General features: G+C 40.1%; 1 protein-coding gene across 3 annotated transcripts in view; it reads right to left on the bottom strand.

Moving 5' to 3' along the window:
• Window positions 1-1,545: 1,545 nt before the first annotated feature.
• The window catches only part of Nup37 (nucleoporin 37), a 57,725-nt gene continuing 35,274 nt past the window's right edge, over window positions 1,546-23,996 (bottom strand). For 2 of the 3 annotated variants that reach the window (XM_045153588.1, XM_045153589.1), the window contains exons 6-10: window positions 16,947-17,037; window positions 10,603-10,784; window positions 10,239-10,289; window positions 7,791-7,884; window positions 7,227-7,444 (exon numbers count right to left, since the gene is read on the bottom strand). In XM_045153588.1, the coding sequence (XP_045009523.1) occupies window positions 7,331-7,444; window positions 7,791-7,884; window positions 10,239-10,289; window positions 10,603-10,784; window positions 16,947-17,037 (532 nt within the window). In that variant the 3' untranslated portion in view covers window positions 7,227-7,330. Of the gene's footprint in view, window positions 2,768-7,226; window positions 7,445-7,787; window positions 7,885-10,238; window positions 10,290-10,602; window positions 10,785-16,946; window positions 17,038-23,996 lie in introns of those variants that run through there. The other variant, XM_045153590.1, reaches the window with a different exon arrangement.

The following is a 23,996-nucleotide window of genomic DNA, read 5'->3' on the forward strand; positions in this document are numbered from 1 at the left end:
GGTGATGACCAAATGATGACAGTTGGTTCTTTTGGTCAACGCAGATAGGAATCATGGCGAGGCAAGGAGCAACTCTTCTGAGGTTGGCAAAGCCAGGTGAGTGTCCAGGTCTAGATACTGGACTAGCAGACCCACAGACTTACAACTGTAAAGACTTTAGAAGCCAGTGGCTTATGGTTCTAAGTTCCCAGGTTGCAGGTTTATAACTCTGGGCTTTAACCACCAGCACCCTGCGCCCGTGATAACAGTTTGTAATCTCTGGCTTCTGGCAGCAATAGGTCTGGGGATCATACAGCAGCAAGAAGCGGCACCTTCGAGTGCGGCTCCCACAGAGGCTTTGAGCGTCAGAATATAGTGATGAGTGCTACAGCCCTCGGCCCCGGGGGATAGAGGAATCCCGTGTTCCGCAAGACTTGCAAGCTCCCTAGACCTCTGCCTGTTCTTAGACAAGCACCTTAACAGCTTACGCCATCTCTCCAGCCCCAAATCTACCTTTCTTTAGTGAGAGTAGAAATGAGGAAGCCTTAGCCAAAAGTCTTTGCTTAGCTTTGGACACCTTCCATAACCCAGTTCTCTTCAAAAAGTAACCCTATTTTAAAAAAAAATAGCAGCTGGGCGTGGTGGCGCACACCTTTAATCCCAGCACTCGGGAAGCAGAGGTAGAAGGATCGCTGAGAGTTTGAGGCCACCCTGAGACTACAGAGTTAATTCCAGGTCAGCCTGGGCCAGATAGAGACCTTAGCTCAAAAAACCAACCAACCAATCAACCAAACAAACAAAAAAACCCCCAGAAAATGATGCCACTATTGGCTGTTTCTAATGAACCTCCCCTGGCGCTTTTAGTAAATGGCTCAGCACCTGGACTCCTTAAAGAGTCTTTGCTACTACCATTTCAAAAAATGTCCAGGCCATAAATTATGAAGCCATCAGTTCAGGAAAGTGACTCACATTTTCCAGCATGAGAATCACCTCTCCTTTTTTTGTGTGGTGCTGGGGATCAAACCCAGGGCTTTGCACACACTAGGCAAGTACTCAACTGAATTATTTCCTAAGGTCAAGAATACTCCCTTTCACCACTTACCAAGCAAGGTAATTGTGAGATAGCATATATTTACTGGGCAATTATACACAAATTATTGAGGGACTAGGTATATTAAATGGAAATGGGTAGGCTGTATTTGGAGATCCATCATATCCCTTATTTTCAGTCAAAGACAGTATTTTCTCTCCCCTCCTCCCCAACCAGATTCTATTAGTTTCCCTCACCATCCTTCCTCATAAAGTCTTGTCTCATATGTAGCAAAGGCAGGAGGAATGGTTAAAGTACTCTGGTTAACTTCAGAGCCAAACCTGGGGTCATATGATAGATATGAAGATGACAGGCCTATGTTGATACATTGGGAACTTTACCCTCTCAGTTTTTTTAAACAGTTTGTTTTTATTTTTATTTATTTGAAAGTGTGAGAGAGAGGGGGAGAGAGAGAGAAAGAGAGAGAGAGAGAGGATGGGTGCATTGCAAAGGAACTCCAGACGCGTGCGCCCCCTTGTGCATCTGGCTAATGTGGGTCCCGGGGAAGCGAGCCTTGAACCAGAGTCCTTAGGCTTCACAGGCAAGCGCTTAACCACTAAGCCATCTCTCCAGCCCCCACCCCCTCAGGATTTCTAAGGCTTCCCAATGCTCACATGTCTGAATGGTACAGAAGGGCTTCCTGGCAGCTTGTTTCCCCTTCCTATTATCTTTTTGCAAAGGAGACGACAGACGTCAGGACATATTAATGTCTGCTAGAAATAGGTAAGCAAACTTGATTTTGGGATGTCTGTGTTAACCTAGGATTCCAAGAGGTCATTGTTAGTAAGAATTTAATAGTGCAGAATGAATTTTAAGGAATCCTTGAAGTACATTCTGTCAGGTATATACCCTCAGGAGGATGGGGAGCAAAGATCTATGGCCTTGTAAAGATTATATATACATGGAACACATCTTAGTCATCTGTAGGCAAAATGATGCAAGGAGAGGTCTGGGTCAAAAACACTTGGCAGAATTCCAGAACTGCTGCAGAGCCTCGGGAGTTTAATGTACTTGTTAGGCAAGATCAGGGAAACCTCTCAATCAGAGGGGTAGATGAGTTGCTCAAAATCAAGTATCAAGTAATATTCCTCAATCACTCAGAGCTCCACAGATCCTAGGTGAGGGACACTGTGGGGCAGTTATACGCCCCAGGCCACAGGAGATTGCAGCAGGCCTAGACCCCAATAATTTGGCCTTGAGACCTGCAGGAGTGGGGCCGCTCCCTCCTTTTTGCCTGAGGAACCGGGACATCCTGGTAAGACTTAGGTTTCAGTTTCCCGTGGCCAGGTGACCTTTTACCTGTATGTTAACGAGGTATTAGCCGGCAGCCTTCACACAGCCAATCCCCGCTACTCGCCCCTTTTCCCGCTACCACATGAGCGCATATAAACCCATTCCACCAACAAATAAATGAGCTGTCCTCTGACACAGTCTCCCGGTTGTTTCTTCCCGTCGTGCTCACAGCCACTCAGGATCCTGCTTTGCAGTTTCCTGGGCGCCTCTGGGAAACCGATGTGCAACGACCCCAGGGCAGCCAGGAGCCACAAGGCCCTGCCCAGTGCTCAGAGACGAGCAGTGTGGAGAATGTGATGAGTGTTCACAGCGCAGCCGGAGCACTAGTGCTCAGCTCTCAGGAGAACACTGGACAATTCCTGAGTCAAGCGCAGACCGAAATGACTTTTCACGGGCTGGACACAAGAATGAACCACTATACAATATCTGCAATAAAAATACATGTTATTCTATTTTAATAAATGCTTTATTTTTACTGGCAATAGTGGAAGAATAACCAAGGAAATATTAAGATGGGAGAAGGTTCATTAAGAGGGAACTTATGGTAGTCTGATTGAACCAAAATGAATTTATTTACATTTTCTTTTTCACTGTGGTATAATTTATCATTAGTTGCTCCTGGCTTAGTTTAGAGACTGTCTGGGATGAGTTTCCTTTGTATACTGTCTCAAAAGTAGAGATTTCCTAGAATAGTATTAGAAAACTCTTATTTGAGATGGCCATAAAGATTAACGTTAGTTTTAGACAGTCTAATCTGGGACAATAGCTGTGTTCATAAGTAAGATCAAAGTATTTTAATTTAATTTGTGTGTATATGTGTGTGCATATGTGCATGCAAAGGCCTCTTGCCTTTGCAAACAGGTGCCAGATGATTGTGCCACTTTCTGCATCTGCCTTTACATGGGACTTGAACCCAGGCCTGTAGGCTTTGCAAGCGTCTTTAACCACAGAGCCATCTTTTCAACTCCAGATCAGATTTTTAAGAAACATTTTATTTATTTATTTGAAAGAAGTAGGCAGAGAGAGAGACAGACAGACAAAGAATGGGTGCACCAGCCTCCAGCCACCACAAACGAACTCCAAATGCATGCACCCACTTGTGCATCTGGCTTACATGGGTCCTGGGAAATCGAACCTGGATCCTTTGGCTTTTCAGGTAAGTACCTTAACCACTAAGCCATCTCCCCAGCCCCCAAATCAGTTTTGTACCTAGCCACTATTAGAAGCATAGACCAAACTTTGTCTTTTCCAACATGTAAGTAGAGACGATGCCATTATAAGAAATGCTTATTGCACAAATATTTAAATCTTGATATGTAAAAGTGTTTTCAAAGATCAAGAAACCTGGTGGTTTCCCTTTTATTTACCCTTCACTGTTCATATGGAGTTTATAAAGCTTACATAAGTGTTACCAGTCCCAAAGTATTCTGTTAAAAATTACTTGAGAAGGCAATAACTATGTAACAAAGACATAAATAGGAATAAGCGAATACAAAGGAAATTTCCAGACAAATGTCATTTGATCCTATTTAAGGGCAGCAACTGCTCTTACTAAATTAGCTTAAAGAACAGCTGAAAAGGTCAGGAAGTAGCTTAAATGTTTTGATTTTCCACGAAGTCTGTGTCCATGCAATTAAAATAAACTGCTAATGTTGAGCAATAGATGTATCATAAAATGTGTATTTTTTCCCTTTTGGAAATGAGATCATCAAAGCTGGTCTCTCCATTGTTTTATCGTGTTACTGTCTCACGTAATAAATGAACATTATAATATCCTGCCAATTAAAAAGGCCATGAACCAAGTGTGGTGGCACACACCTTTAATCCCAGCACTCTGGAGGCAGAGGTAGGAGGATCGCAGTGAGTTTGAAGCTACCTGAGACTACATAGGGAATTCTAGGTTGGCCTGGGCAGAACACTGCCTAAAAAAAAAAAAAAGCCATGTCTTAATGGGCATATTCTTTAAAATGTGTGTGGGTGATCCTGGAGAGATGGGTGAGTAATTAAGGCCTTTTCCTGCACTGCAAAGCCATAGGACCTTGGTTCGCCTCCCCAGGACCCATGTAAGCCAGATGCACAAGGTGGTGCATGATGGGAGACAGAATGTCCTTTCCTTTCCTCATTACCAAGAACATAGGCAGCTTGACCAGGACAGAAGAATTTCGTCTCCTGTCCTGTTACTGGGCGCAGAGGCAGCTTCAAGGAGCGCATGGGACAGCACTGGTGCTAAGGACCTGCCAGGCTCTCTTAAAGAATGTGGGCACACAGCACATCAGGGCAGCTGTCTTACTCTGCAAACCTTATTGGGTTTTGCTCAGAGCAAAGGTTACCACTAGAAATGTGTGGTTTGGGTGAAGCTAAGCTAACTTTTTGAGATATAGAAAACTATGGAAACAGTCTGTAACAAACTATTTTCTCCTTAGAACCATTAAAAATAGTCTGGGGCACAATACTGTCTCATAACTCCCTAATCAGCATTTCTGGAATAATGTCTGATTTTGGACAATTACAAAACACCAGACACAAATGTGCAAACCAGATTTCAATTTCTTCTCTACTGACATGAGATTTAAAACAGCCACAGGAACATTTCTAGGTCAGTGTCAATATGCAGTCACAAATTACCAAAGTAAGAAACAAATTGGAGGCCATGGGTGTTTTTATGTTTTGGCATGGGAAAGACACTGAAACATTCACAACATGCAGGCCAAAGCATAAAAATACAAAGAGACTTATGAGTCCATCACTTTGACAAAGGAGGATTTAGCTCTGACATCTTGCAGATTGGTGATATCCTGACTTCTGCTCCAACACTGTTAAATAATACACATTTAAGCACATAAGGACATTTTTCTTTCACCAATGTGAGTGAAGCAATCTAGAGAAACACTTAATTTCAAGAGAAACAAAAGGAAAAAAAAAGACTCAGACATGTTCATGAATAAACATGGGAAAATAAAGTGGGGACATATCATGTCAGAACTCAAGTCATTTCTCAGGAACCAGAAGTGCTCACTAGTCACTCTCCATCAATATTCCTTCCTGTCCTAGTCGTGTGTGTGTGTGTGTGTGTGTGTGTGTGTGTGTGTGTTTTGTTGAAACAAGGCCTTATTTCTCCCTTTGTACATTTTGTAGCCCAGGCTGGCCTGGGACTCATGGCTACTCACTTGCCTCAGCATTCTACCACATGCCCAGATTCTGTCTTAGTATAATGTATACAAATTTCAAAGAGCCAAGTTTACTAAGAAAAAAAGAGAGTATCATTACCATTTCAAATATCCTTGAACACAATCAACAGAAAGTTGGAAAGTGTTCCAGTAGCCTACATTCCTAAGGAAACTGAGTTTCACACCTCAAACCAAGAGGTAAAGGAATTCCCCTCATTTCTTAAGAATGTCTCATTGTACAGTTACTATCATACTCACTAATGAATCAACAATTTTCTTCCCTCTGGGGCTAATACTTCTGGCCTCTTTTTGGCAAAACTGTATTCATATAACTACAGGTTACATTTTTCATTAATAATAGATGGTACTTACATGATAATTTCAGGTAAGTTTTATATTTTGGATAAATTTTGCTCTGGATAATACATCCTTAGATCCAAACTTCAACATACTTATTTCCACATATTTCATCCCTAAACACAACTAAATCTATTTTTACAGCATTTTCTAAGACATTAACTTTCAAATACACTGACCCAATGGTGAATATCTTATCTTTTGGACATATCCTGACATAATAAGTTCCTTTAAGTTACTATGGGTACTGTGTATCCCTTCTGGCTTATCTTGATGGTTTCAGATCTTTGTTTCATCACAGAAACTGTTAAAAGGGATCTCAAAATTCCCCAGCCTTTGATTTTTACTTTAGAAATTCAAAATCTGCTCGTGAGGGGTAAAGGCTTTCTTGGTGATTATACTTTACTATATCAAATAACTAGCCATATACAGAGAAGCAAAACTGGAATGATCTCTTCATTTAACGACTTGAAATACTTTCCTATCTCTTCGAAGATGATTTTCTTGAATCCTTAAGACTATTACTACAAGCCATTTGATGAGGGCTGCAAGTGTACCTCTGGCAGAGTGCTTGCCAAGCAGGCCAGAGGCCAGATGTTTGATGGGCATCACCTCAACAAGAAAAAAAAAAAAAAGAGAGAGACATTTCATAAACAGAAAAGTTAACAGTGAAGATTTGTACAAAAGGGAGGCTGTGAAGGTATAAACTATTTTCTAAGAAGAGAGATGTTCAGTCCAAAAGATTTGCATGAAGTAAACAAGAGTGAGAAACATAATCAGTCACATTTTAAACAACTGACAGACTACTTTTTTATACCACACATGGTAGCACACATCTGTCATCCCAACACTTGGGAGGCAGAGTCAGTAGGATCAGTTCAAGGTCAGCCTCAGCTATATAATGAGTTTGAGGCAGCCTTTTTCAAAAACCAAAAAGGAAAACGAACTACTTTTTAAGACTTAATTAAAAGATAATCCTTTATAATTTCTGAGGAAGTTATTAACACTCTATGTAGATTAACATAAGTGTATACAGACATACATCTATACTATTTACCACTTGTAGAATACACTATTTTACCCTTCTAAGTGATAGGAAAAGAACGAGTATACTTAAAACATAGAAGACAGCACATAGTTTGAGTATGCTTTTGGTGAAATGGTAAGTGTTATTTGTTTTGTAGGTATCTATTCTCTGGAGCTGAGCTGTTAAGTCAGTTAGGCAGCCTTACAAGATGATTAAACATGTATGTCTACATATACACATACATGTGGTCTGTAAAACAAAGCAGTAAGAAAATAATTTTTCAAACTATCCATTTAACAGAAGAGACAACTGAGACTTTTGAGTTTACAGTATATTTGATATAAAAATAAGAAATTTTCCAAAATATGTACTAAAAATACAAAGTTTAGGAATCAAAAGCACAGAAAAAAATGTATTTTACACTTCAGTCACCCAAAATAACAGCTTGTGGTCTCCTCCAACTGCACACAATGGGAGTGTTCTATGCCAGGAGAGGCCAGATCCAACAGTGACAGAACCAGTAAGAACAGGCTGAAAAATATACCAAGAATTAGAGAAGCCCACAACATCCTCAATGCTAAAATGTGAAAGCTACTTCCAAGAACAAGAAATGTACTGAACATTGTCTTTGTTTAGAACGAAAAGAGAATGAGAAATATGCTTCCAGAAATGAAATATATATTATTTACTTGCAACTGGCTTATAAAGTAAAGGATCTAAGCCATCTGTGAATAACAGGTAGCCCAAGATCAAATAATTTTGTATTTTATACAAATCATACAAACAAAATTAGATCAATACACTTAGATGAAAGAGAAAATACGAAAGCAACCCCATCCCCAAAACCCATATAAGCCATAAAACATTTCCATATTACCTGAGAGTGTCCTAAATGGTGAATTTGAAACTGACTTGTCATTTTTCCAGGATAACCAGTGGTTGCAAACAGGTTTTCACTAATTGCAGACCACCTAAAAGATAGGAAAGTGTACAAGTGAGTGGAGCATCTCACATGCAACTGTGAGCTTTTCTGATGTGGAGCTTTCTGCACGAAAGCAATCATTTCACAATCTTAATCATGTTAATATGGCCTTCCATTTACATAGAGATTTTAGGTTGTTAGTGAAGAATACTTTCTCATTCTGTAAATATTTATCAAGTACTAACTGTAACTTAATTAAGTTACAAAATTACACAAGGTTAACATGGCCCCTTCCATATAACCAAGGGTTCATGATGTAGAAGACTTAAATCATTAAATATTTCACAGTTCAATACATTAAAAATACATTTAATATTATTGGTCTTCCTTCCTTCCTCCTTCCCTCCCTCCTTCCTTCCCTCCCTCCCTCCCTCTTTCTCTCTCTCTCTCTCTCTTTCTTTCTTTCTTCAATGTAGGGTCTCACTCTAGCTCAAGTTGACCTGAAATTCACTATGTAGTTTCAGGGAGGCCTCAAATTCATAGTGTTCCTCCTACCTCTGCCTCTCAAATGCTGGGATTAAAGGAGTGTCATACCATGCCTGGCTATTTCTTTTCTTTTCTGTTTTTAATGAGAATGAGAGAGAAAGAATTGGTGCATCAGGGCCTCCAGCCATTGCAATCAAACTCCAGATGTGTGTGCCACCTTGTGCGCGTGTGTGACCTTGTAGGCTTGCATCACCTTTTGTGTCTGGATTACGTGGGATGTGGAAAGTCAAACATGGGTTGTTAGGCTTCGCAGGCAAGCACCTTAATTGCTAAGCCATCTCTCCAGTTCTATTGGTATTTCTTATAAATTTATGTGATACACTTATCCTCAAGTTACTTGGGAAGATATAAACCCTTACAATACTTAAGCTTTCAAAGTATATCAGATATTGCATTTTTACACTTACATGAATACATTTCATTCTTTTAATTATTATTATTATTATTATTATTATTTTTGAGGTAGGGTCTCACTCTGGCTCAGACTGACCTGGAATTCACTGTGTACTTTCAGGCTGGCTTCAACTCATGGTGATCTTTCTATCTCTGCCTCATGAGTGCTGGGATTAAAAGTGTGTACCACCATACCCAGCTACATTTCATTCTTTTTTAAAAAAATTATTTATTAACTTATATGAGAGAGAGTGAGAGAGAGAAAATGGGTGCTCCGGGGTCTCTAACCGCTGCAAACGAACTCCAGATGTGGGCACAACTTTGTGCATCTGGCTTATGTGGCTCTGGAGGAAATGAACCTGGGTCCTTTGGCTTTGCAGGCAAGCACTTTAACTGCCAAGCCAACCTCCAGCCCTTCATTTCATTCTTTTTTTTTTTAATTTTTATTTATTTATTTATTTGAGAGCGACAGACACAGAGAGAAAGACAGATAGAGGGAGAGAGAGAGAATGGGCGCGCCAGGGCTTCCAGCCTCTGCAAACAAACTCCAGACGCGTGTGCCCCCTTGTGCATCTGGCTAATGTGGGACCTGGGGAACCGAGCCTCGAACCGGGGTCCTTAGGCTTCACAGGCAAGCGCTTAACCACTAAGCCATCTCTCCAGCCCCATTTCATTCTTAATAAAGGTGCCCCTAAGCTCTACAGTTTCATGGGAGCATTAAAAAAAATATCTTATTTGCTTATTTGCAAGTAAAGAGAGTGAGAATGCACACAATAGGGCCTCTAGCTACTGCAAATGAACTCTAGAAGCTTACACTGCTTTGTGCATATTATGTAGGCACTGAGGAAACAAACCTGGGTCATTACGTTTTGCAGACAAGCACCTTAGCTGCTGAGCTACTTCTTCAGCCTTCATTGGGAGTATTTTAAACTTAGTGATAATATTTAATAATTTTTTCTGTTATTTAGAGCTGAAAGCAGATTAATGACTAAATCATACCAGGGAATAAAAAGATCAATACAAAGAAGTATATCAATTTAAGTGAGAAAAAACAACATGTCAAAGACAGATGTACTATCTGGCACATCCTTCTTTAAAAACAAGAGGCTTATACGTAAGCATGGTCTATGTGCGTACTTCTGTCTTTATCAGCACAGATCAGAAGCTTAATATTCCACAACGGTTGAGGTAGCAATGGTCGGTAGGTAACACTGTGTGTGCATGATTTATAAAGTTTGTCAAAGTATTTGCAAAGTAAATTACCTTCTTGCCTAAACCAAAAGACAAAAATAAACATAATTAGGCAAGCAAAAAAAAAAAAACTTATAAAGCAACCAGACAAAATCAAAGCAACCTGACCCTCCCAAAACTTCAATGCCAAGGGGAGGACTGGGAAGCTAATTAGGAGGTGGTATAGTACAAAGAGAAACATTCATACTACAATTCCAACAAAAGGTATATTACCTGAATAAGTGGGCTCGGTCCATGTGGACAGGTCTTGTCTCTTGAGGATAACTAAAAAATAAGAATTTATGAATTATGTGCTAGACTCAAGTAGATGAACTTAAATGTTTTAAAGGTAATGCTCAATGTATTTAAGTTGTAATACAATTCCAAGTAAGCCCTCAACAGAAAGGGAAGCAAAACAGTAAGGACTTGACTGGGAACCAGCACAGGATTCTAACTCAACAGGGTGAGCAAAGATTTCCTTCTTTACAGGGTCTTCTCTACATTTTCATGGGAGCATTAAAAAAATATTGTATTTATTTATTTGCAAGTAAAGAGAGAGAGAATGGACACACCAGGGCCTCCAGATCTGAGAAAGTACCTGGATCGAGTGATATCCCAAATTATCCAGTCATTTCCTGCAACAGCACCAACTTTGAAGGTGTTTTTTAAGCACCAGTGTGCTGACATTAATGGCGTCTGTTCTGACTCAAGAGACAAAATGGCCTGTTGGGCCATTAGATCATAAAATCGGATTGTTCCATTCTTCTCTGCAACCATCAGCTGTCAAAAAAAAAAAAAAAAAAAAAAAAAGGAAATGTTAACATGTTATCTCACTAGCTGAATTTGAGGAGAAACCCAATGATATATAATAAAATCATTTATGTATATAAATATATATATATATATATAATGTGTATACACACACATATATAAACAAAAAGAAGTACAAATGCGAAGGAAATAAGAGAAAATATTGTAAAATTCTCTATCAGATACAAAAAAACTTAAAAACTGGCAAAAGACTCACAAAAGGTAGGCAAAAAATTTTTTTTAAATTTATTTATTTATTTGAGAGCGACAGACACAGAGAGAAAGACAGATAGAGGGAGAGAGAGAGAATGGGTGCGCCAGGGCTTCCAGCCTCTGCAAACGAACTCCAGACGCGTGTGCCCTCTTGTGCATCTGGCTAACGTGGGACCTGGGGAACCGAGCCTCGAACCGGGGTCCTTAGGCTTCACAGGCAAGTGCTTAACCACTAAGCCATCTCTCCAGCCCCAAGGTAGGTAAAATTTTAAGTGATCTTGCTTTTAAGTACTCACTAGGATGAAGATACTAAACATTTATTCTGGGAAAAGTTTCCTTAAATTATTTTACATTACACAGCCTCATATAATTTAAATTTGTCTTCAGAATGAGCAGCTGGAGGAACACTGGCAGGCAGCTGCACCTTTACTAAAATGGAAGGACTCTGCCCTGTGACTGGCAGCTCCCTCCCTTCTAGAGTGGCAGCATGAGGATGAGAACTGGTATCGGAGGTACAGTGTGGAGCAGCAGCAAGAAGGACCCAGAATGGACACAGCTGCATGCTACTGCATCCCTGAGCTCATGCCCAGCAGGAAGGGCGAGGGGGGAGGCTGAAAGAAATAGTGTCTGAAGGGAAAAGCTGACACTAGCAAGGGTGGCCACACCATACAGAGCATTTGAGAGAGAGAATGGGCGTGCCAGGGCCTCTAGCCACTACAAACGAACTCCAGACTCATGCGTCACCTTGTGCATTTGGCTTACACTGGTCCTGGGGAATCAAAATGAGGTCCTTTGGCTTTGCAGGCAAAGGCTTTAACTGCTAAGCCATCTCTCCAGCCCCTGCTTTTGTAATTTTAAAGGACATGACAAGTGTTTAAGTCACTTAATTTAAGAATCAATTTTACAGCTGGGCATGGTGGCACATGCCTTTAATCCCAGCACTCGGGAGGCAGAGGTAGGAGGATTGCCGTGAGTTCGAGGCCACCTGAGACTCCATAGTGAATTCCAGGTCAGCCTGGGCTACAGCGAGACCCTACCTCAAAAATCAAAAAATAAATAAATAAATAAGAATCAATTTTACAAGAGAGGAAATGAAGGCAACAAACACCAGCTAGTAAATGGTAGGACTGAGACCTGCCTCCAGGCAGTACACAGGAACCCACACCCTAAATCACTTCTCTAGGATTTTCTGTCACCCAGGTTTCTGCGTTTAGGATGACACATCAAACTGGCAACTTAAGAACATCAGTCAAGTAAGCAAGAGGATCAAAGATGGAGAGCCCAAGACTTTTGAAGCAAACTAAGGCTTGGTGAAACTAACAAGTGAACAGGAGAGGAAAAGATTCTTTCAGTGAAGAGAGGAACGACTAGTGTTTGTGACAATGCAAGAAAAACTAAAGGATATGGAAAGGTTTATGTATAAGGAAGGAAAAAGTAAGGTAGGCTTTAGGATTATGTGTAAGTATGCATATATGTACACATGCATGAACTACACATATTAAATTAAAAAGATGGAGGACAAGGTAAATTCAAATGCTTTGTAGAAATAAAATATAAATTAATTTAAAACACATGGAAGGAAAGGACCTAGGAGCTGAGCATAGTGACACATATTTATAATCCCAAAACTTGTGAGGTGGAGGCAGGAATGAAGCCAGCATAGGTGTATATCAAGACACTGAGTCCAAACCTAAACCAAATCTGAAATAGGCAATTATAGGACGTAGATTTGGGAGAGAGGTAGCAAATGCTGTCATTGTTCAACTAGGTTGTACTTTTAAGAAAGTTGTCTACTGTACTCAAGCATGGCAATATTACCATTTTGGGAAAACCCTTGATTACATGTCAACAAGATGCGCTGGCTGGAGAGAAATACAGGCCAAAACAAAATTTAGGGACCAAGATTCAGAAATAATATCTACATGTTGAATATGAATAAATTAGAACATTTTTTTTTCCTTTTGGTTTTTTGACATAGGGTTTTGCTCTAGCCCAAGCTGACCTGGAATTCACTATGTAGACTTCAGGACAACCTCAAACTCATGGTGATCCTATCTCTACCTCCCAAGTACTGGGATTAAAAGTGTGTGTCACCATGCCAGGCTTAAATTAGAACATCCAACTCATGGCATATCTAGAGAATATTTCAAACAAAACACCCAATAGGCCTGAAGCCAATTTCCATAAAATCCTTGGATCAAAAAGTATACCTCTTAAAAATTTATTTATTGCCGGGCGTGGTGGCACACGCCTTTAATCCCAGCACTCGGGAAGTAGAGGTGGGAGGACTGCTGTGAGTTCGAGGCCACCCTGAGATGCCATAGTGAATTCCAGGTCAGCCTGGGCTACAGTGAGACCCTACCTCAAAAAACCAAAAAAAAAAAAACGTATTTATTGGGGCTGGAGAGATGGCTTAGCGGTTAAGCGTTTGCCTGTGAAGTCTAAGGACCCCGGTTTGAGGCTCGGTTCCCCAGGTCCCACGTTAGCCAGATGCACAAGGGGGCGCATGCGTCTGGAGTTCGCTTGCAGAGGCTGGAAGCCCTGGCGTGCCCATTCTCTCTCTCTCCCTCTATCTGTCTTTCTCTCTGTGTCTGTCACTCTCAAATAAACAAATTAAAAAAAAATTTATTTATTTATTTATTCAAGAGTGAGTCAGAAAGAGGGAGAGAGAAAGGCCTCTCTACCCACTGCAAATGAACTCAAGACACAAGTGCTACCTTGTGCACCTGGCTATATGTGGGTGCTGGGGAATCAAACTTGGATCCTTAAGCTTTGCAGCAAAGTGCTTTAACAACTGAGCCATTTCTCCCTGGCCCACCCCATCTCCTACAAAAGCACACTTCTTTAGTCTAGTTTGTGCCGCCTCTGTCAAAGTTGTGAGTAGATCTGGCTAACCCTTCTTTACGTCAGTGTTTTCTCTCTCTCCCTCTCCCTCCCCCCCCGAAACAGGATATCACTAAGCACTCCACATAGTCTTTTAAGTCTTTATATAGCCCACACTGGTCTTGAACTTGTTATTCCAATCTTAGCCTCCTAAAGGCCAAGATTGGAGGCACGAGTCACTGCTTTTCCTCATTATGTCAGTATGTAACTTAAAGGCAGGGAACTTAATATTTTACTCCTGCCCCATTACAATAAAGAGCACACTACTGATGAGAACCAGACCTTGCAGCAACTCACAAATATATAATGAAAGAAAAACTGACTGTGTAAAAACATATATGAGGTGATACTCAGGAGGACTGGAATAATCAAGCTTGAGGTTCCAAAAGGAGGTGGTCAACGGTGTGGAAAGTTGCCTTGTGATTAAGAATGAAGGAAACCACTACTAGATGTGGTGGGAAGTTTTTGAGAATGTTGCCAAAGTAATGGGATTATACAGTCAGATCAAGAGATGTGGAAAGCACAACTGATGAAGACCTTCATTACTTCATATATATAGACACCTACATAAAAAGTTAAAATCAGAGCCAGGTGTGGTGGCGCACGCCTTTAATCCCAGCACTTGGGAGGCAGAGGTAGGAGGATCACTGTGACTTCGAGGCTATCCTGAGATTACACAGTGAATTCCAGGTCAACCTGCCTGCAGTGAAACCCTACCTTGAAAACCCAAAAATAAATAAATAAAATTAAATTAAATAAAAAATAAAAAGTTAAAATCGGACTGGAGAAATGGCTTAGTGGTTAAGGTGCTCGCCTACAAAGCCAAAGGACCCATGTAAACCAGATGCACACAGTGGCTCAAGCGTCTGGAGTTTGTTTCTAGTGACTGGAGGTCCTGGCAAGTCCATTCTGTCTGTCTATCTGTCTCTGCCTCTTTCAAATAAATAAATAAATAAATAAGAAAATATTTTTTAAAAAGTTAAAATCTAGGATCTGCCTATGACAGAAAACAGGCAGTATCTGTCTTTCTGAGGATAGGTGACTTATAGTCATCCACTGCCTGAAAATGTCATGATTACCTTTTTATGGTTGAATAAAATTCCACTGTGTATGTACACCATATTTCCTGTATCTACTCATCTGTTGTGGGACATCTACATTGGATCCCTTTTAAGCTATTGTGGTTGGTGCAGAAACAATCACTAGATGTGTGTGTGTGTGGCGGAGGAGGGAAGGCAGTCATGAGAAGTGAGGAAGGAGATGCTGGGTGGGGTGGATGAAGATGACAGAAGACACGTAACATGAAAGCAGAAAGGGGTATTGGGAGGGCGATGATGACAACAGGGGAATGGGAGAATGAGCAATAAAAATAAGGGTGCACAAAAATCCCTTACTTTGTATGCTTATTAAAAAAAAAAAACTCAAAAATACGCTGGGTGGTGGTGCACGCCTTTAATCACAGCACTCAGGAGGCAGACGTAGGAGGATCACCATGAGTTCAAGGCCATACTGAGACTACGTAGTAAATTTCAGGCCACCCTGAGCTAGAGTGAAACCCTACCTCAAAGAAAACAAAAAAGGCTGGGTGTGGTGGTGCACACCTTTAATCCCAGCACTTGGGAGGCAGAGGTAGTAGGAGGATCACCATGTGTTCAAGGCCACCCTGAGACTACATAGTGAATTCCAGGTCAGCCTGAGCTAGAATGAGACCGTTCCTCAAACAAATAAACAAACAAACCAACAAACAAAACCAAAAACTCAAAAATAAAAGTTATAGGTAATATATCCAGATATTTAGAAATAAAAGGCATAGCTTAAAATTTATAAGATGAAATTAGATAATTATGAAGAGCAAAACTGCACAACTGGTTGCTTGGGCTTAAATGAACAAGTTATTTCACATCTCTGAACCTTGGCTCACCAGGTGCTGTGAGGATTAAATGAAAAGCCAATTATGAGCTTAACAAACTTCAATATTATGTGTTTGCTATGATTAATATGCACTTTTTGCAAACTTGAGGATAGAACAGAATCAATGGAGAAAAAGTATGAAGATATATTAGACGGCTTTGAAAATATAACTAGAGAAGCCACATGAATATAGAATATACATGATGGGTTAACTTTAGGAAAGATAAGGTAGGACTCATCGTATGTATGGACACAGTGATGTCTGGGAGAAGACAGGACCAAGGAGGAGACTTGTTTAATGGCTCCTGGTTTCTCAATGAAACAAGAGGTAAGGTTAACTTATAATAAACACATGGTGTATCTTTAGCCAGGACAAAAATGCCTTATGCCAACTGATGTGTTTTGTTTATGCATTACTATATGGGCATGGATGTAACATTTTTAAAACTTTATACTGCTATACAGATTGCTTAGGTCCTAGTTTTTAGACTATAATTGGCTAAAGGCTAGTAAAAGTGTACTTGTGAATAAATGTCACTGTGGATTATAGTTGTCAAAAACTGCAACAATTTTAAGAATTTTTTCTTTTATTTCAAGTTAGGGTCTCACTCTAGCCCAGGCTGGTCTGGAATTCACTATGTAGTTTCTGGCTGGCCTCAAACTCAAATGTAATCCTCCTACTTATGCCTCCCAAATGTTGGGATTAAAAGTGTGTGCCATCATGCCAGGCAAGAACAACTTTTATTATGTTTTCATATATTTTAAAATATTTAATTATTTGAGAGACAGTGAGAGAAAGAGGCAGATAGAATGGGCACGTCAGAGCCTCTAACCAAATAAACTACAGACAAATGTGACACCTTGAACATCTGGCTTTATGTGGGTACTGGGGAACTGAACTCAGGTTTATGACATCATAGGCAAGTGCCTTAACTGACGAGCCATCTCTCCAGCCCCAAGAACAACTTTTAAAGTATGGATCTCTACATTAATCCCAATGCACTTGTGCCAGTTAAGAGTCTGAGGTGGAAAAGGTCACTGATTTTTCTTCTCTAAGGGTATAGGTACTCTGTCTATATATAACTTTTCAGCTTGATAAAAGAAAACTAAGCTGTAAATAATAACCTTGAAAGTTTCCTCAGGATGCCAGCACACACTCATTCCAGGGGAATGCAGAAGAAAATGAGCTGTCTGCTTGCCTTCCAAGTTCCAAATCCTAGTAAGAGAAGAGGAGTATCATGTTAAATAGTCTACTCAAAATCGAACGTTCCATAAACTTATCAAAGCCATTCGCTATTCACTATAGATCTTAAAGTAGGTATCTGCTGAAATTGGGCACATTCATGGTGGCTTGGCCATAAGACTATGGTAGACATCTGTACTTGATATGTATGTTGCAGACTGCTGTTAGAAAAATTAGGAGTAGGGCTAGAGAGATAGCTTAGTGGGTTAAGTGTTTGCCTGTGAAGCCTAAGGATCCTGGTTCGGGGCTCTATTCCCCAGGACCCACGTTAGCCAGATGCATGAGGGGGCGCACACATCTGGAGTCTGTTTGCAGTGGCTGGAGGCCCTGGCGCACTCATTCTCTCTCTCTCTTTGTCCCTCTTTCTCTCTCTGTCTGTTGCTCTCAAATAAATAAATAAAAATTAAAAAAAGAAAAGTTAAGAGTAGTTTTAGTAAGGTTTTTATCATTCTCAGTAATGGAAACTAAGTCAAACATATTTTCTAATTAACCTAACAAAGCAACATACTAACAATAAATTATTTAAGTTTCTAGGTCATCAATCAGGTTGCATTCCAACTTGAGTAGTCATTTCAATTAATAACCATTCCTACCCGGTGCTCACACATATACACGTTTTCTTTCTCCCATGCTGGCCATGTAAATAGCTACCAGATTACAGGCAGGCTGAAGAAACAGGCACTTAGTTCTCCTCAGTGGTAACAAACCCATAATAATAAGGTCTGATTACTTACTGACATAGCTCAAAGGCTTTCCTTTGAGGCTTTTCATCCCCAGATGGGGATGAAGACTTGGAAATCTCAGGTAGTTCAGTTTGTTGGGAATGCTCATTTGTCACCTCATCCTTAGTCACTGGCAAGAAAAGCATGGCAGGACACAGAAGTTGGTGGATGGGGGCAAAAGGACCACAGAAGTCTGGTCTTTAAGAAGTGACACATTCAGGGCTGGAGAGATGGCTTAGCGGTTAAGCGCTTGCCTGTGAAGCCTAAGGACCCCGGTTTGAGGCTCGGTTCCCCAGGTCCCACGTTAGCCAGATGCACAAGGGGGCGCACGCGTCTGGAGTTCGTTTGCAGAGGCTGGAAGCCCTGGCACGCCCATTCTCTCTCTCTCCCTCTATCTGTCTTTCTCTCTGTGTCTGTCACTCTCAAATAAATAAAAAAAAATTAAAAAAAAAAAAAAAGAAGTGACACATTCAGAGATGAGGGGGCTATAGTTCAAGTGGAGCATGTGCTTACCATGCAGGAGGCCCTGGGTTCAACCCTACCATACTCCCTTCCCATGTAATAATAATAAACAAATAATTGAAGGCACTCATTGGACTTTTTCTTGTAAGTTTTCTAGATCCTATTTATTTAGGACTATAAAATAATTCTGAAACCTCTAGGAATATATTATATTACATATAGGCAAAAATTTGCAAGGTTCAAGTTTGAAATATAATAACATAAGTTAACAAATATTTTTTGGTTATCTACTTAATTAAATACTAGAAGCAAGTTCTTTTCTTTTGCCAAATCAACATTATCCATCTGTATTTCTTACACAAGAAGAGCACTTAGAACTTGATTGACCAGGGAATCATTCACTTAGGATTTTGCTATTGTGCTTCACTCTGTTCAATGAATGAGATTATTCATCAGGAAACTCAATATTTTTCTTCTCTATTTCCATTTGCATAATGAAGTGCTGGGCTAAGCACATATTTTGCTACTATTGAAATAGTGGAAATTTGTCTTCGAAATTCAATGAATCTCATTAAGTGATGGTTTAAAACTTCCATTCTTTTAATCTTTTTCTAATATGTATTTTTGTTGGCTATTATATAATTGAGCAAAAAGATGCCAGAAAATTTTCATTTTTTTCCCTTTCAAATGAAGAAAACAAAAGAGGTAGAAAATATGGATAGAGATATTATATGAAGTCAATTAACAAAGTACATTCATGTCCAAAGAACCACATTTTAGTCTAATTTTTAAGCAGTATTTTATCCCAACGAGAACCTGATGCTTTAAAAAAAAAATAGACAAAGAAAAAAAAGAAAACAACTGGCTTAGTCAGGAGGGTAATAGGGATTATATTTCAGGGGAGTAGGATAAACTGATTTATGGTTTATAATTATATGCTTATTCAATAATTCTCAATGGTTGCATAATCTAAGTACTAAGTATGTAAAATACAATAAATTGGGCTAAAATAGGTTATCCTAACTAAATTACCTACAGATGGTAACATTTAAGTTACTATGCCTTGTTTCCCTTTTTGATAGACTCTGTAGTCAAATCATCCTTAAATCCTTCTGTGGAGTTCAGTCATTCTGTCTTACTAAATGGTTCATCTAGCAAGTTCCATCACATAGTCCCATTTCTTTTGCTTTTGTTGAAGTACGCTATGCATAATAAAAGTATACAAATCTTTTAAATATTTAAAAAATATTATTTATTTATTTATTTTTTGCAAGCAGAGGGAGACAGAGAGGAGAGAGAGAAAGGTGGGGGGCAGGAGAGCAAGAGAGAGAGAATGGACACACCAGGGCCTTCAGCCACTGCAAACAAGCTCCAGATTTACCACATTTACCCAAGGTATGGAAATCTTAAGCATGTAATCCACACAGAATGCACTCATGAAAACAGCACCAAAATCCAAGCTCCTTTGAGAACTCCAGTCATCCTGTCTCTTCTCTACTATGTTTCTTGGCTTAGTCACAAAAGGTGAAGTAACTATTCTGACTTTTAATGCCACAACTTAAAATTTTTTTTCATTTATTTATTTATTTGAAAGGGAGAGAAAGAGAGGGGGGGGGAGAGAATAGGTGTGCAGGGTCTCCTGTCACTGCAAATAAACTCCAGACACATGCGCCACTTTGTGTATCTAGTCTTATGCTGTGGAATTGAATCTGGACTATTAGGCTTTACAAGCAACACCCTTCAACCACTGAGCCATCACTCCAGCCCAGGCAGACCTGGAATTTACTATGTAGTCTCAGGCTGGCCTTGAACTCACAGCAATCCTTCTACCTCTGCTTCCCAAGTGCTGAGATTAAAGACATGTACCACCACACCCAGCCCATAGCTTATTTTTGCTTACTTTTTAGTATCATAAACATGAATCCACATGTTATGTATTTTTTGGTATAAATTTCACTCATCACTGGGCTTTGTGAAATTTTCTAACATTGCTATATTTTGTTATAATTGCTTTACCAGCACTACCAAATCCTGTTAATTATACCATGACGTTATCTGTCCAATCTACTGTTGAGAAGAATACTCAGGTTGTGTCCTCATTTTGGTCATGACCAATAATGTCATTATGAACCCTCTTGTAAACGTCTAAATTAATGGATACAGACATCTATCTACCACCCACTTTGTACAACACATACTCACACAAACATACCCCTACCTATCAGTTAGGTACATACCTAGGCATAAAATTACTGGATGATAGTCTATATATTTATTTATTTATTAAAGGGTAGGTTATGAGATTTATTTAGAGATAATTAAGATAAGAGGGAAAGCAAAGCAAGAAAGCATACAAGGCAAAAGAAGTTCTCCCCCTTCCCAGCCATGCTGGTAGAAGAGACTAGGAGGATCTCTTACATGCTTCTGGGGGAAGGGAAGAGAAAGGAAGGAGGGCACAAGGCCTTATGCTCAGTTTTAGCAGGCAGGCACTAACATGTAATTTTCCAAACCATCTATACCTCATATTCTGTTCTCTACATCCATATTTCTTTCTTTTCTGTGTAAAAATATTTTATTTTCATTCATTTATTATTTGAGAGAGAAAGAGAGAATGGGCTCACCAGGGCCTCCAGCCATTGCAAATGAACTCCAGATACATGTACCACCTGTGCGTCTGGCTTATGTGGGTCCTGGGGAACTGAACCCTGGGTCCTTTGGCTTTGTAGGCAAGCACCCTAACTGCTAAGCCATCTCTCTGGCCCTGTACCCACATTTCTTATTACAAAAGCCAAACTTTTCTTATTTCCTGATAAAACAATCTTTAAGACAATCACTTGTTTGAATGGTAGGAGGTGGTTTTCTAGATGATTTTATTTTGTAAAAAGGAGATTTAAAAAATAATTTTATTTCTTTGCTTGAGAGAAAGAGACAGAGTGAGAGACAGACAGACAGACAGGAGAATGGGCAACCCAGTACCTCTTCCAGACACATGTGCCAGTTTGTGAATCTGGTTTTACACGGGTACTAGGGAATGGAACTCAGGCCAATAGACTTTGCAAGTGAGTATCTTTAACCCCTGAGCTCCTCAGTTTGTTTGTTTCTTTTTTTTATAAAAACTTTTTTTCTTTTGATGCAAGCCCAACAGACTGGCCTTTATTTAATTAATTTATTTGAGAGCGACAGACAGAGAAAGAGGCAGAGAGAGAAAGAGAGAGAAGAGAGAAAATGGGCACGCCAGGTCTTCCAACCACTGCAAACAAACTCCAGATGCATGCGCCCCCTTGTGCATCTGGCTAACGTGGGTCCTGGGGAATCGAGCCTCGAACCAGAGTCCTTAGGCTTCACAGGCAAACGCTCAACTGCTAAACTATCCCTCCAGGCCCTCAGTTTCTTAAGTCACCCTTTTCTGCCCTTGCATTTTCCTTTTCATTTTATGTATATATGGGTACATAACATGTAGTGAACAAAATATGTACCAGAACCTTTTCTAAGTTGACATCCTTGTGTCAGGCTCTTCCTTTCTCACTCTGTAGCGCTAACTACAAGGGAAAAGAAAGCATGCTGGCCAATATGCTCCATGTGCCTTTGTTGTATGCTCACCACAAGGAAGGAAATACATTTTTTCCCCTTAGCAAACCACTGTGGGCATGTGATGTCAACTTTACTTATTAGTGTAATTACATAAATGGATATTAAAATAAGGTGGTAGCCATGGCTTTAAGATAGTTCCCTCAGCTTAATAGCTCCCCCCCCTTTGATTTATTTTATATAACAGGTTATACTCTTTTCTCCCCTCACCACTGCTCCTGTTACCCTGGGGACACTCTGAGTGGGGTCACAGAGGCCTCAGGGTATTCCTGCCCACTCTGTGGCTCTTACAATCTTTCTGCTTCTTCTTTCACAATGTCCCTCGAGCCACGACAGGCCTGCTGGCAGTCTGATTTAGTGCTGGGCTCTCTGCAGCCTCTGGATTTCTGCTCTGATAGGTTCTGAGTGGTTACTCTATCACCATCACTGTGGAGCTGGTTGTCAGGCTACTACTATAATAGGCAAAGAAACTGAAAGTTTGGAAAGGCAGGCCTTATTATTTCCAAGTCAATTTGTCAAAAATTTGTTTATAGTAAGATTATCTAAGAATTATTATGATAAAACTATAACTTTTTCAAGTATTTTATTTATGACAGAAAGGCAGAGAATAAGATTTTTTTCACGTTTTCTTTTTAAACTTTTATTTTTATTTTATTGGGGGGGGGGCAGAGGCAGATAGAAAGAATGAATGTGCCAGGGCCTTAACCCACTGTGAAGAAACTCCAGATGCATATGCCACCTTGTGCATATATGGGTCCTGGGAAATCGAACCTGGATCATTTGGTTTTGTAGGCAAGTGCCTTAACTGCTAAGCCATCTCTCCAGCCCTAGAATTTATTTTATTTTATTTTTTTGAGGTAGAGTCTCACTACAGCCCAGGCTGACCTGGAATTCACTCTGTAGTCTCAGGGTGGCCTTGAGCTCATAGTAATCCTCCTACCTCTGCCTCCAGAGTGCTGGCATTAAAGGTGCACACCACCATGCCCTGCTTTAGAAGTGTAATTGATACCTTAGGAAAAGAAAAGCTCAGTGGTTTAGCCTCAGGAGTTCAGTCTTTTTAGTAACCATAACCAAGAATGTGGAGATAATAGACCATTAGAAGGTACACAGTAGTTATCAGATTAAATTGCCTTGTCCACAAAGCTAGCAACTCTATGAAATGGACATGTGTACATATTTAAATGTTTATAATTAAATTTCACAGGTGAATTTTAATCTTTTATTTTCTAAAAAAAAATTTAAATTTTTAAAATGTATCTGAGAGAGAGAGAGAGAGAATGAAATATGAAAATGGGTACACCAGGGCCCCTAGCCACTGCAAATGAATCCAGATGCATGCACCACCTTCTGCATCTGGCTTATGTGGGTCCTGGAGAATCAAATCTGGGTCCTTAAGCTTCTCAGGCAAATGCCTTCACTGCTAAGCCATTTTTCCAGCCCTAATTTTTATATTTTTTAAAAAAAATGTTTATTTTTATTTATTTGAGAGCAACAGACAGAGAAAGAGGCAGATAGAGAGAGAAAGAATGGGTGCACCATGGCCTCCAGTCACTGCAAACAAACTCCAGATGTATGTGCCACCTTGTGCATTTGGCTTACATGGGTCCTGGGGAATTGAGCCTCAAATTGGGGTCCTTAAGCTTCACAGGCAAGTGCTTAACCTCTAAGCCACCTCTCCAGCCCTAATTTTTTAATATTTTTTTTACGAGGTAGGGTCTCACTCTAGCCTAGGCAGACCTGGAATTCACTATGGAGTCTCAGGGTGACCTTAAACTCACGGCAATCCTCCTACCTCTGCTTCCCGAGTGCTGGGATTAAAGGTGTGCGCCATCATGCCCGGCTATAATTTTTTAATTTTTAAAGTAGCTTATGAACTAACAAGTTCCCTCATAGCATTTTTATATCTACATGGTTTTGGTTGATTCCCTCACATTCCACATCCCTGCCTTTCCTCTCCCAGCATCTTAGGTGAGGTTTCCTTGCTGACAGTAGAAAACGAACCCTTAATGAATCAAAGGAAACTGGATTAGTGCAGCATCAGTACTGAAGTGAAACTGAATGACAATTTTTGCCCTACTTCCCTACTTGAGCTGTAACAAACAAATCCAGCCTCCAAACACCATGATCATGAACAGAACTTCGATTCAGCTGAAAAATGGA

The sequence above is a fragment of the Jaculus jaculus genome, chromosome 6 (genome assembly GCF_020740685.1).
Source record: "Jaculus jaculus isolate mJacJac1 chromosome 6, mJacJac1.mat.Y.cur, whole genome shotgun sequence".
NCBI classification, from domain to species: Eukaryota; Metazoa; Chordata; class Mammalia; order Rodentia; family Dipodidae; genus Jaculus; species Jaculus jaculus.